At 53.9% G+C, this 11,392-nt stretch overlaps 2 protein-coding genes across 4 annotated transcripts in view; one reads left to right on the top strand and one right to left on the bottom strand.

Annotated features, from left to right (window-relative positions):
• The first annotated feature begins 3,225 nt into the window (after positions 1-3,225).
• PPP1R15A (protein phosphatase 1 regulatory subunit 15A) lies at positions 3,226-7,627 on the top strand. 3 transcript variants are annotated; one of them, XM_059665929.1, is made up of 4 exons: positions 3,226-3,498; positions 4,554-6,172; positions 6,299-6,656; positions 7,188-7,627. In XM_059665929.1, the coding sequence occupies exons 1-4, from the start codon at positions 3,439-3,441 to the stop codon at positions 7,536-7,538; spliced, it is 2,388 nt and encodes a 795-aa protein (XP_059521912.1). In that variant the 5' UTR covers positions 3,226-3,438; the 3' UTR covers positions 7,539-7,627. The 3 variants fall into 3 exon arrangements, with proteins under 3 accessions (XP_059521912.1, XP_059521911.1, XP_059521909.1); XM_059665928.1 differs by having other exon boundaries at positions 3,227-3,477; positions 4,554-6,656; XM_059665926.1 differs by having other exon boundaries at positions 3,227-3,498; positions 4,554-6,656.
• Positions 7,628-9,137: 1,510 nt separating this feature from the next.
• Positions 9,138-11,392, bottom strand: part of TULP2 (TUB like protein 2) — an 8,044-nt gene continuing 5,789 nt past the window's right edge. Inside the window, exons 8-12 of the mRNA XM_059667370.1 lie at positions 10,799-10,920; positions 10,166-10,280; positions 9,971-10,069; positions 9,576-9,747; positions 9,138-9,295 (exon numbers count right to left, since the gene is read on the bottom strand). Of these exons, the coding sequence (XP_059523353.1) occupies positions 9,162-9,295; positions 9,576-9,747; positions 9,971-10,069; positions 10,166-10,280; positions 10,799-10,920 (642 nt within the window). The 3' untranslated portion in view covers positions 9,138-9,161. The remainder of the gene's footprint in view (positions 9,296-9,575; positions 9,748-9,970; positions 10,070-10,165; positions 10,281-10,798; positions 10,921-11,392) is intronic.

Raw genomic sequence — 11,392 nt, 5'->3', positions numbered from 1 at the left:
CTTGAAGTCCTGGATTCCGGCTCTAGCAGGGTCAAGTTGATTCTGGCCGTAGCAGGTCAGAGATCCACCTCAGATCCAGGTGAGAATTCTGCTCCAGGCTAAGACTGACCCCCCTCAGGAGGGAAACACGGTTCCTGGGCATATTTTGAGGAGGAAAATGATGGACCAAGTAGGGGGGGAGGTGTTACCAGGAAGGGGACCTGGCCCTGTGAGGGTCTGCCTAGGACCGGCAGTAGTGTGTGGGTTTTTGACTTCCTACAGGAAAAAATTCACAACAGGAAGCCAGGTGAATTTTAGATGCTTTTTGTTGAAGCTGGGACAGTGAAACATGGGAGGGCTGGAGAAATGAGCTGGGCTGGGCTGCTCTGGCTCACTAAGAAGTCAGAGAAAGGGGGATTTGGGGGACAGGGTCAGGGGGTGGGCCCGGGATGAGCTGCCACTGCCCATTGCTGCTCTGGTTGCAAGCCTCATGGGGTCCCTTAGAGTTTAGAGGATGCAGGCCTGTGGGGGGAGAAGGGGTGGGAGGGGAAGGCGAGGGGGTGCTCCTGGGAGGGAGAGCACTTGCTAGGACCTGTGTGTGTGTGTGTGTGTGTGTGTGTGTGTTTGCCCCTGGTACCTCCCCTAAAATCTCCACCCTTAAAACCCTTAGGACAGAGGACCCCGAGGGCTCTCCTTCCCAGGAGCACTCCTTTGCCTCCCCCACCCCGATACCCAGGGTGTCAACTTAATCTTCCTCACTTCTAAGCTCCAAGGACCCTCTACAACTTGTCTCCTAAGCCTATTTCTTCTACGAAGTACTTCTTCCACCTTCATGATTTTTAAAAAGTATATTTGTATTGATTTCAGAGAGGAAGGAAGAAGGAGAGAGAGAGAGAGAAACATCCATGATGAGAGAGAATCATGGTGGGTCAGCTGCCTCCTGCATGCCCCCCACTGGGGATCGAGCTCACAACCCAGGCATGTGCCCTTGACCTGAATCAAACCTGGGACCTTTCAGTTCGCAGGCCGACACTCTACCCACTGAGCCAATCCGCCTAGGGCCACCTCCATGATTTTATAAATAAATATTCTCTTATAGTTGGAGTCTTGGCTCTGAATTCTTTCGTAGCCAGAACCCAAGAACCAAGGTCGCTGAACCCAAGTATGGCCTGACCCCAGAGGTCTAACACCTGTGTCCTTCCCGCTGCCCCCAACAGTACTAGTTGCTCCCATGTGACATCACCCCAACATCTGTCGGGAGGCGTCTTTGTTTCCATCAACATTTTATCCCACAAAACACAATGTGGCCCCTAAGTCTAGGGGTGACCCTTCTGTGGAACCTCCGTCATGTTTACTCAGTTGACTGCTCCCGGCAACAATACTAAACTCTTAACCAGAAGACACCTCGTGTTGCTGTTCAGACTGGAAAGTCCACACAGGATACATGTAAGCTCTCTAGCACCTTCACCGTGCTGCTGTGGTAATTCCCCTTCACTCAGGAAACAGTACTTGACCTTTGATATAAGTTTTGCTATGAATTATGAAAGAGAAAACGGGGGAAACGCAGTTTGCGGGTGGGGTTAACAATTCTAACTGGAGCAGATGAGCCAATGAAATGCTTATACCACAGACTGCATGAGCTGCCGGGTGCATAAGCGGTGCCGATGAGAACAGGTCGGTCGGAAACACGTGCCTCTCTCCAAGCCGGCATTTCAGCCACGGGTTGGCTCTGGCAGTATCGGAACCTTTGTTTCAAGGGGTTTTAAAGGCTGGGTGTTTAGAGGTGGACTTAGGGGAGGATTCCAATAGAATAATCATCAGCTTTATGCTGCTGTTGGTACAGCAGGTTTATTATCTTAATCTGATCTGTCTTTGGGTGTGGTTGGCAAATGGCACTGATTGGATTTCTGCCTGTCCCACCTACTCTTTTTCTTTTAACATATTTTATTGATTTTTTACAGAAAGGAAGGGAAAGGGATAGAGAGTTAGAAACATCGATCAGCTGCCTCCTGCACACCCCCTACTGGGGATGTGCCTGCAACCAAGGTCCATGCCCTTGACAAGAGTCGAACCTGGGACCCTTCAGTCTGTAGGCCGGCGCTCTATCCGCTGAGCCAAACCGGTTAGGGCCCCACTTATTCTTTGAAGTGTCCTTGGTTTAGGGAAGATAGGATTTACTAGGTGGCTGCTATTTGAGTGCCTCGGTTTCCCTATTCTGCTTGTCCTGGCTTACCTCCCAGGTGGATTGGGCTAGGCCGGTGGTCGGCAAACCGTGGCTCGCGAGCTGCATGTGGCTCCTGAGCTGCGGTTTGCCGAGCCGCAAGTTTGCCGACCACTGGCAGGCCCTAGGCCTGGAACTTTTGGCAGAAGACCCCCGCTCCCATCAGGTTCATGTGATGCCACCCAACCAGAATTTCAGTTTGTGTAATCAGAGCTCTTGGATGATTTTTGAAGCGGGTGAAATCCAGGCATGGAGCCTTGTGCATGAAACCGGGAAGGGGTGTCCACTAAGTCAATATTGGTTGAGTACCTACTATGTGCCAGGCACTGGGAAGAAAGCAGTGAGCAAAATAAAGGATCTTCTACCTTCAGGATGTTTGCATTCTAGTTTTCATTTGCTGCGAATCTACACTCTGCTGCGGCCACCTTGGGCAGGCCCACTCCATTCCCAAGACTCAGTTTCTTCATCTGTGAAATTAAAAACAAGAATACTGCCCTAGCCCTAGCTGGTTTGGCGCAGTGGCTAAAGCGTTGGCCTACGGACTGAAGGGACCCAGGTTCAATTCCAGTCAAGGGCACATGCCTGGGTTGCGGGCTGATCCCCAGCGGGGGGCATGCAGGAGGCAGCCAATCAATGATTCTCTCTCATCATTGATGTTTCTATCTCTCTCTCTCCCCCGCCCCTCCTTTCCTCTCTGAAATCAATAAAAAATATATTACAAACAAAAAAAACCAAAACAAGAACACTCTCCCATACCGGATGCGACGGTGGGAGGCTCTAGACTGGGGCCTGCGGGTTCAATCGGGGTCAGAGAGCTCCCTCACGGCGAGAGCCCATGACGCATTTGATTGACAGCTGGCTTGTGTCGGGGCGGGGTCACGCTTAAAACGCCGCGGTGACGACACAAAGCCCGGAATCCCCGCGAGAGTTCCAGCGTTATTTCCCTTCCCGTTTCTCTGCGTTTTCGTTTCGAAGCTCCGCCCCTTTTCGAGACGTCAGCACGTCCGGTGGTGTAAGACTATAAAGAAGCCTCGCGGGCGGTGGCGCACGCTCATTGGCTCCGTTCCCAGCTCAGTTGTGGATTTCCTGCGCCGCTCCGCCAGACCCCGCCGCTCCGCGAGACCCCGCGCCCGTGTGTCGCGACCGCGCTTGCAGCGACCGGAGACAGTTTGAGCGCCCAGCCCGCCGCCGCAGGGCGAGATGAAAGCGCCGGCCTCCCGAGCCGTCCGGACCCGCGAATGCTCCTGGCAGCCCAAGCCGGCGCTTTTGCCCCCGAGGTGACGCGCAGCCCGCACCCGGTGAGTGAGGGACGAGGGACGGGAACGCACGGGTCTCCGCGGGCGGGGGGCGAGGGCTCAGACTTTCGGTCGTGGAGGAGGAGGGAGCTTGGACTTCTGGGTAGTGAGACAGGAATGTTGGGGCCCGGGACTCCTGGGTCCTGAGGAAGAGGCCTGGGAACCGGAATTCCTGCGTCCGGTGGGGGCGGCGGGGCGGGGCCGGGCCCCAGGGCTCCGACGTGAGTAGAGGGGTTGGGAGCGTGGAGTGCTGAGCCCGACGGAGGAAGGTCTAGGGGCCAGACTCGGTCCCCAGTGAGGAACCAGGGGGCTGAGGAGGCCGGAATGTTTTATTTTTTTATTTTATTTTTTTGCTTAAAACAAATTTATTCGCCCTCAGTTCTGGAGGCTAGAAGTCTGCAGTAAAGATGGCAGCAGGGAAAAAAAAAAAAAAAAAAAAAGATGGCAGCAGGGCCACGCTCCCTCTGAAGGCCCTAAAACAGAATTCTTCCTTGCTGCTTATTTTCTGGTGTTTGTTGTCAGTTCTTGGAATTCCTTGGCTCCTGGCGCTGCCTCCGTTGTCACATGGCCATCTTCCCTCTGTCTGTGTGCCTCTGTGCCTCTGGTGGCCTTGTTTTGTTATTTTTTAAATGTTTATCTTTATTGTTGAGAGTATTACAAGAGGGGGGTGAGGAGGTCCGGGGTCGAAATTTTTGAGTCTCCAAGGGAGGCGGGTGTTGGGCCTGGCTTGTCAGAACCAAAGACCAGGACTTTATCCCGAAGGGGAACTAACAGAGGACCTGTGTTCTCCCTACTTGGGCCTGGGACTTGTGGGTCTGAGGGAAAATGGGGGCTTTGGCTTTTGGGTCTAAGGAAGGAGGGGATGGGGACCCCGACTCCTGGGTATTGAAAGGATAGAGAGGCAGGAACCGACGGACAGAGATGGGAGTGGCTGGTAATCGGAAAGGAATGTTGGCAGGGACTCACGTTGCTATTTGTGTTAGTGTTTCCGTTGCTGACTCAAGGTCATCATCCCCTGATGCTGTTTCCTAAATGGCTTCTTCCTCCCTTTTCCCCAGCCCAGACAGATGGCTCCAGGCCAAGTGCCCCAGCCCCTCCCCTGGAGGGATGCCCACTCCTTCTTCCTCCTGTCCCCGCTGATGGGCCTTCTCAGCAGGGCCTGGAGCCGGCTGAGGGGCCCAGGACCTCTAAAGCCCTGGCTGGAGGACGCAGTAACGAGTGCAGATCAGGGAGAAGCTTGCCTGGAGGAAGTGACTAAGGCTGCTTTGGCCACCCGCTATGCCCCATGGGGTGGGCACCCTCCGCGGGAGCCTGGAGACAGTGGAACAGCTGTGGAGGATGGCGGGTCGTCCTGCCCTGACCGAGAGGCCCACAGTTCTCTTCCTGAAGCCTGGGGACTTTCAGATGATGATGAAGAACATGGTGGGGAAGAAGCAACCAGCATCCCTAAAGAGCAAGGAAGTGACTATATCGGTGGCCAGCCTGCTCCCACGTCCGTCAGCCTTCTGAGAACCCTGCAAGGCCCTCCTGCGGAAGAGGAAGCTGAGGAAGGAGGAGTTGCTGAAGATAAAGTGATGACATTCTTCTCTTTCCCTCCATCACACTGGGAGCACTGTGCAGGGATGGAGGAGGAGGAGGAGGAGGGAGAAGCTGTAAACAAAGTTCCCACAACATCTACTCCCCCCTCATCCCCAGGATCCAAGCCCAGTGCTTGGGTGTGTGCTGCAGGGGAAGAAGAGGCTGGAGCTAAGGAGGAAGAAAGAACAGAGAATGAAGACACCCGGAAGACCTCCATTACCTCTTCATCTGCAGGCTCCCGCCCCAGCGCCTGGGACTGTAATTCAGGGGAGGAATCTGAGGAAAAGGATGGAAAGGCTGAGAAAGAAGCCGACCCAGAGCCACACTCCTCAGTTCTAAGCCATGGGCCCCTGCTCAGGACCTGGCAGCATCAACCCAATAAGATCACAGAGGAAGATGAAGAGGAGGAGGAGGAGGACAATGCTTCAGGGGAAGCTGAGGGTCTGTCAGCCATCTCCACCACAAGTGCTTTCATGAAGGCCTGGGTGTGTTGGCCAGGAGAGGACACAGCAGAGGAAGATGAGGACTGTGATTCAGGAGCATCTGAGGAGGAGGGAGAAGCTGAGGGTCCCTCTTCCATCCCCCCCACAAGTACCTTCTTGAGGGCCTGGGTGTACCGACCAGGAGAGGACACAGAGGAGGAAGATGAGGACAGTGATTCAGGAGCATCTGAGGAGGAGGGAGAAGCTGAGGGTCCCTCTTCCATCCCCCCCACAAGTACCTTCTTGAGGGCCTGGGTGTACCGACCAGGAGAGGACACAGAGGAGGAAGATGAGGACAGTGATTCAGGAGCAGCTGAGGAGGAGGGAGAAGCTGAGGGTCCCTCTTCCATCCCCCCCACAAGTACCTTCTTGAGGGCCTGGGTGTACCGACCAGGAGAGGACACAGAGGAGGAAGATGAGGACAGTGATTCAGGAGCAGCTGAGGAGGAGGGAGAAGCTGAGGGTCCCTCTTCCATCCCCCCCACAAGTACCTTCTTGAGGGCCTGGGTGTACCGACCAGGAGAGGATACAGAGGAGGAAGATGAGGACAGTGACTCAGGAGTATCTGAGGAGGAGGGAGAAGCTGAGGGTCCCTCTTCCATCCCCCCCACAAGTACCTTCTTGAGGGCCTGGGTGTACCGACCAGGAGAGGACACAGAGAAGGAAGATGAGGACAGTGATTCAGGAGCAGCTGAGGAGGAGGGAGAAGCTGAGGGTCCCTCTTCGATTCCCCCCACAAGTACCTTCTTGAGGGCCTGGGTGTACCGGCCAGAAGAAGACACAGAGGAGGAAAATGAGGAGAATGAGGATGAGAAAGATGATTCAGAGACAGCTGGCTCGGACCCAAGTTCTTCCCTTCAGGCCCAGAGTGCCCTCCTCAGGGACTGGACATACCCACCTGGAGAGGAGACAGAGGGAGTGGGAGCTGCTGAGGAACGGGGAGAAGCTGAGCCCTTCCGAGTGGCCATCTATCTACCAGGAGAGAAGCCACCACCTCCCTGGCCTCTTCCTCGGCTGCCCCTCCGACTGCAAAGGCGGCTCAAGTCTGCAGGAACCCCCACCCAGCATCCGGACCCCGAGACTCCCCAAAAGGCCAGAAAGGTTGGTGCTGAGGGCTCTGATTCCCTTATTTTTTAAAGCTGGGGACAGTAAAACAAGGGCTTAGGACAGAAGAAACAGGAGGGCTGCTTTGGCTTACTAGAAAGTATGAGAAAAGGGGGCTAGAGACAGGTTGGGGGGGGGCGGGAGGGGGGTTAGCCCAGGATTAGCTGAGAGGCGTGGGCGTGCCCCGGGAGGGAGAGCACCTGGGATTCCTGTGTGTTAGGGAGGAGGGAGCTGGGACTCCTCCCCTGTGTGTTACAGAGAGTTGCATGTGAACTCCACTGGGAGGGCTGTGCTCATTGTCATGCAATCCTTTGCAAGAGGCTGGGCTCCCTGGGGGCAGCTGTGGTACTTGTCAGCCCCAGAGAACCACCTCCGTCTTCAGTGAGTCAGATGGAGAATTTGGTGGCAGGCAGGTGACTAGACAGATAGCAAGCATTTTTGTGTAATTTTTGTCTGGTTCTCTCTTCCCTCTCCCCCCTGTGGCCGTGTGTATCCTGTGTCTGTATGTCTGTGCCGGTCTGTCTCCAGGTGCACTTCTCTGAGAAGGTCTCCATCCATTTCCTGATTGTCTGGGCTGGACCAGCCCAGGCTGCCCGAAGGGGCCCCTGGGAGCAGTTTGCCCGGGATCGAAGCCGCTTTGCCCGCCGAATTGCCCAGGCTGAGGAGAAACTGGGCCCCTGCCTCACCCCTGCTGCTCGGGCCAGGGCCTGGGCACGCCTCGGGGACCCTCCCCCTTCTCTGGCTGCCATACCGGCCACGACCCAGACCTTGCCCACATCCTGTGTCCAGGCCACACTCTTGAGCCATACTGTGGCCTCTCCCTCCCCTCTTTATGTGTCCGTGTCTCCTGCCTTAGACCTCAGTGGGAGGCGTGGCTAGGATCCTGTGGATTTTGTGTTATTCACTATTTATTATTTTACCAGTTGGTTTAAGAAATAAAGTCTTCTGGTTTGTACTGAGCAATGTCACCTTGTGTATCTGAACTGACAGTATCTGCCTCTCCTGGGTCCTGGAAGTAGTTGGGGGGAATAGGGAAGAGGCGGTGCCTTAATAGAGGATAAACTACATTTCCCATCATCCCTCAAATTTGCCTCTTCTCCTGAGGCTTCTTTTGAACAAAAGGTGGGTGAGTTTTGTAGTTTTTCTTTGGCTTCCACCTAAATTTTATTAGACTTGGGACAGTTATCTCCTCAAAGGGGGCTGGGAGCTAGACTCACTGGTCTCTAACCAAGGGTTAAGCTCCAGTTTTCTGCATCTCCCTGGAATATACAAACATCCTCCTACTGGCCTTCACATGGTGAGTTCCTTAAGGTTTTTCAACTGCCCCGATTTAACATTTCCAAGCCCTGTGCCCATGGCCTCAGTTTCCTTATCTGTAAAACATGGCAAACAACTGTATATACCTTAGGGGATTACAAAGGCCCCAAAGGAGTTTGTGTTTAAAGTAATGCTTGGTGCCCAGCCAGCTCAGTGGTTGAGTGTTGACCTGTAAACCAGGTCACTGTTCGATTCCCCATCAGGGCACATGCCCAGGATGCAGGCTTGGTCCCCAGTGGGGGGCGGTGCAGGAGGCAGCCTATCAATGATTCTCATCATTGATGTTTCCCTCTCCATTCCTCTCTGAAATCAAAGATATTTTAAAAAAAATGCTTGTCAATTAAATGTGTTAGCGGGTATTGTAATTATTCTCCCTCACCCATGCATGTCTTCAGTTACCACCCAAGTTTATGTCTCCAGCTTAGAACTTTCTTCTGATCTGGTAAGATCTGTCCAGCAAGGGCACCCTGTCCAGCCCCCCGCTCCCCGTCCTCGATTGGTTCCCCAGGCTCCTACCGCACTAGCCTTTCATTTTCCCAAAAAACCTAGCCCCCTTCCACCTTACTATCTTTGCATGAGCTCTGCCTACTATCCCATGTTCCCATTCCTGACCCCTGGTGAATCAGCTAGTTCCTTGTGATTCTCTAGGTGTAGTATGAAAACTTCTTTTACGCCGAGACTGGTTTGGCTCAGTGGATAGAGCGTCAGCCTGCGGACTGGAGGGTCCCAGGTTCGATTCCGGTCAGGGGCATGTGCCTGGGTTGTGGGCACATCCCCACTGGGGGATGTGCAGGAGGCGGCTGATGGATGTTTCTCTCTCATCCATGTTTCTGACTCTCTCCCTCCCTTCCTCTCTGTAAAAAATCAATAAAATATATTAAAAGAAAAAATAAATAAATAAAAATGAAAACTTCTTTTAGTTGCCTTGCTTTGAGCCAGCTGACTTGCGCCTCCGTGTGCTTTTCTCCTCCATAGCGGAGGAGTGGTTTTTTGTTAAGACCCTGTCTCCCATGATGCACTGAGTGCCACCAGAGCAGGTGCTGCTCAACAAGCCCACTCCCTAGAACCCAGAACACGCCCAATACGTGTTGGTTGTCAGTAAGGTGGTGCAAAAGAAGGCATGCTGGAGGCCGTTCTCCAAATGAGCAGGCACCGGCGCTGTGGAGAGGATTATACTTTATTGGGTTACTCACACGCCAGTTTCCCATCGAAACTGGACAGGCAGATAGCAAAGGCTTGAAGTGGGCAAAGAGGGAAGCAGAAGTCCATGGTGAACATGTCCGGGGCCACGCGGCCGAACTGAAGCACCAAGTAGTCGGCTGAGGAGCAAGTTAGAAACCTAGTCAGACTCTTACCCTGCCCGGGCCCTATGAGCTGAGAAAACTAAGAGGCTGTAAGGCGCCCTTACTTTGCCCGGAAATCCTATGAGTGCCGCAAAAACTACAGTTCCCAAGAGGCTTTGCAACAGCGTGGCGTGGGCCTTGCTGAGAGAAAACCTTAAGTGTTGATGGGAGTAGTAGTTCTTGTCCGTTGGTATCCCCGTTCCCTCCGCCCCCGACCCCCCCCCCCCCACCCCCAGCCGGGTTCCTAGGAGCTCACGGTCATCCGGATACACAATCTGGAAGTTCTTGACCGAGGCCTGAGTGACTCGACCGTGAAAATTCAGCACGTAGGCGCCAGTCTCGTAGCTCCACGATGGGGCTTTGTTTTGCAGGAGGACCAGCCCCTGGTTGGCCCCCCGTTGGATGCGACTCATAAGGCAGTCCCGCTCCTAGAGGGCAAAGCAGGGGGCGTGGTTAACCTACCACAAACGGCTTTTTTTTTTTTTTTCCTCCGGGGACACAATTGAGTTTTTAGCCTCCCCTCCCTGAGACACATAAATCTGACAAGATCCTCCCAGCTGCACATGTGACCTGCTCCCTTAGGACCTAGGGCCTGTGACATAGCCCTTCCTCCCCTATCGACCCAGAGATTCTCAACCTCAGCCAACTCACATTTTGTGGCTGGACGCTGATTCTCTTGTTCTGGCCATCAACTCCTGGAATGATCACAGACATTTTCCGGGGCCCTCGGAATCCCAAGACGTTGGTGTCCTAGGGTATCATGCTCCAGTTGGCCTGGCTCTCTCTCCCTCCCCACCATCTGCTCCATTCACTCTCTAGTGACTAGAGAGTCTCTGGGATACTTACATAACACACAACGCCCAGCTCCTCCCTGATCCGGCCAGTGTCAGGGATGAAATACTTTTTTTCAGGATTCACCCCGTTGTCGAAAATGGTGAATTTGGTGCCCAAGACATTAGATCTACTCCAGGAAGGCCGCAGCCAGGATAAAATAATAATCGTTACCGTTCTGCTGTACATTAACTGCTTTCCCATGCCATCTTATCAATTCTTCCCATCAGTCCTCTACTACGTAAGACTCATTTCCATGTAGCCACAGTCCCAGCCCTGCGATCCATAATTTATCATTTCCTGCCTCAGCCCTTTAGGAACTCTCTTCCCTCTAATACCTGTTGGTTAGTATTAGAGGAAACTCCTACTCAGGAACGTAGGAGTCCCAGCCCCTTGCTTTTCAAAAAGCCAAATGTCTTAAAGGCCAGCCTGTGCTCCAAAACCTCCAGTTCTATTTCTAACCACCCTGGGGCTACAGCCTGAAGAATTCCAGAGCCCACCCGTCCCTAGGGAAAAGGTCCTTCCTAGAGCAGGTAGGACTTGTGCCCTATGGCCTGTTGGGAAATGTAGTTCAATTCTCCCCTTCTTCCCCGGGGGGCCCTGTCACCTGCCATCTGTTTCTCACACACTGATCAGGGCTCTGCCTACCTGACTTTGCCCACAAAGCTCTGCCCATCCCGGGACAGGTCTGTGGGGTCCAGGGAAATTAGGTAATTAGAGGTTGTGCTCATTTTTCTCTTGCGCCCAGCGAGAAGGAAGTGCTGTGAATGTGAGAAAGCCCATCAGATTCGATTTCGGGGATTGGGCGAGGGCTAGGGGTCTGAAGACAAGGAAACGTTATGTCCGTGGGGGGGACAGAGGGAAGGGTGATGGGACAATAAGTGTCCCCGGGCTTGCTGGGAGGTGCAGTTCCCACTGAAGGAAGTCACCAGCTGGGTCCTGAAGGGGAGCTACACATCTGAATGTCTCCCCGTCAGGGAGAGCCCAGGCAGGAGAGAACCTGACTAGCAGGCCTGACTCTGGACGACAGGGAAGAGCCTCCCTTTGAACATGGCAGTAGGTGTTGCATCCTGGAAAAGTGGATCTGGCTCTGCGTAGGAAAAGCCCTTTCTGGGAGATTTAAAGGGCCTTGAGGGGCAGCCACAAAGAGAGGGGCGTGGCTAGGCTGAGAGGGGCGTGGCTTGGCTCTGGATAGTTGGCAATCCACCAAGGGAGGGGCTTGGGCGGGGCCTTATAGCCAAG

The sequence above is a fragment of the Myotis daubentonii genome, chromosome 15, assembly GCF_963259705.1.
Source record: "Myotis daubentonii chromosome 15, mMyoDau2.1, whole genome shotgun sequence".
Taxonomy (NCBI): Eukaryota; Metazoa; Chordata; class Mammalia; order Chiroptera; family Vespertilionidae; genus Myotis; species Myotis daubentonii.
The sequence above is the reverse complement of the archived record's forward strand: the minus strand, read 5'-3'. Positions and strand labels throughout refer to the sequence as shown.

Bases quoted from the DNA above. Each gene is read 5' to 3' on its own strand.
- PPP1R15A (XM_059665926.1), top strand. From the start codon at position 3,439: ATGCTCCTGGCAGCCCAAGCCGGCGCTTTTGCCCCCGAGGTGACGCGC. The intron at 3,499-4,553 runs GTGAGTGAGGGA...CCTTTTCCCCAG, and splicing joins TGACGCGCAGCCCGCACCCG to CCCAGACAGATGGCTCCAGG. The intron at 6,657-7,187 runs GTTGGTGCTGAG...GTCTGTCTCCAG, and splicing joins CTCCCCAAAAGGCCAGAAAG to GTGCACTTCTCTGAGAAGGT.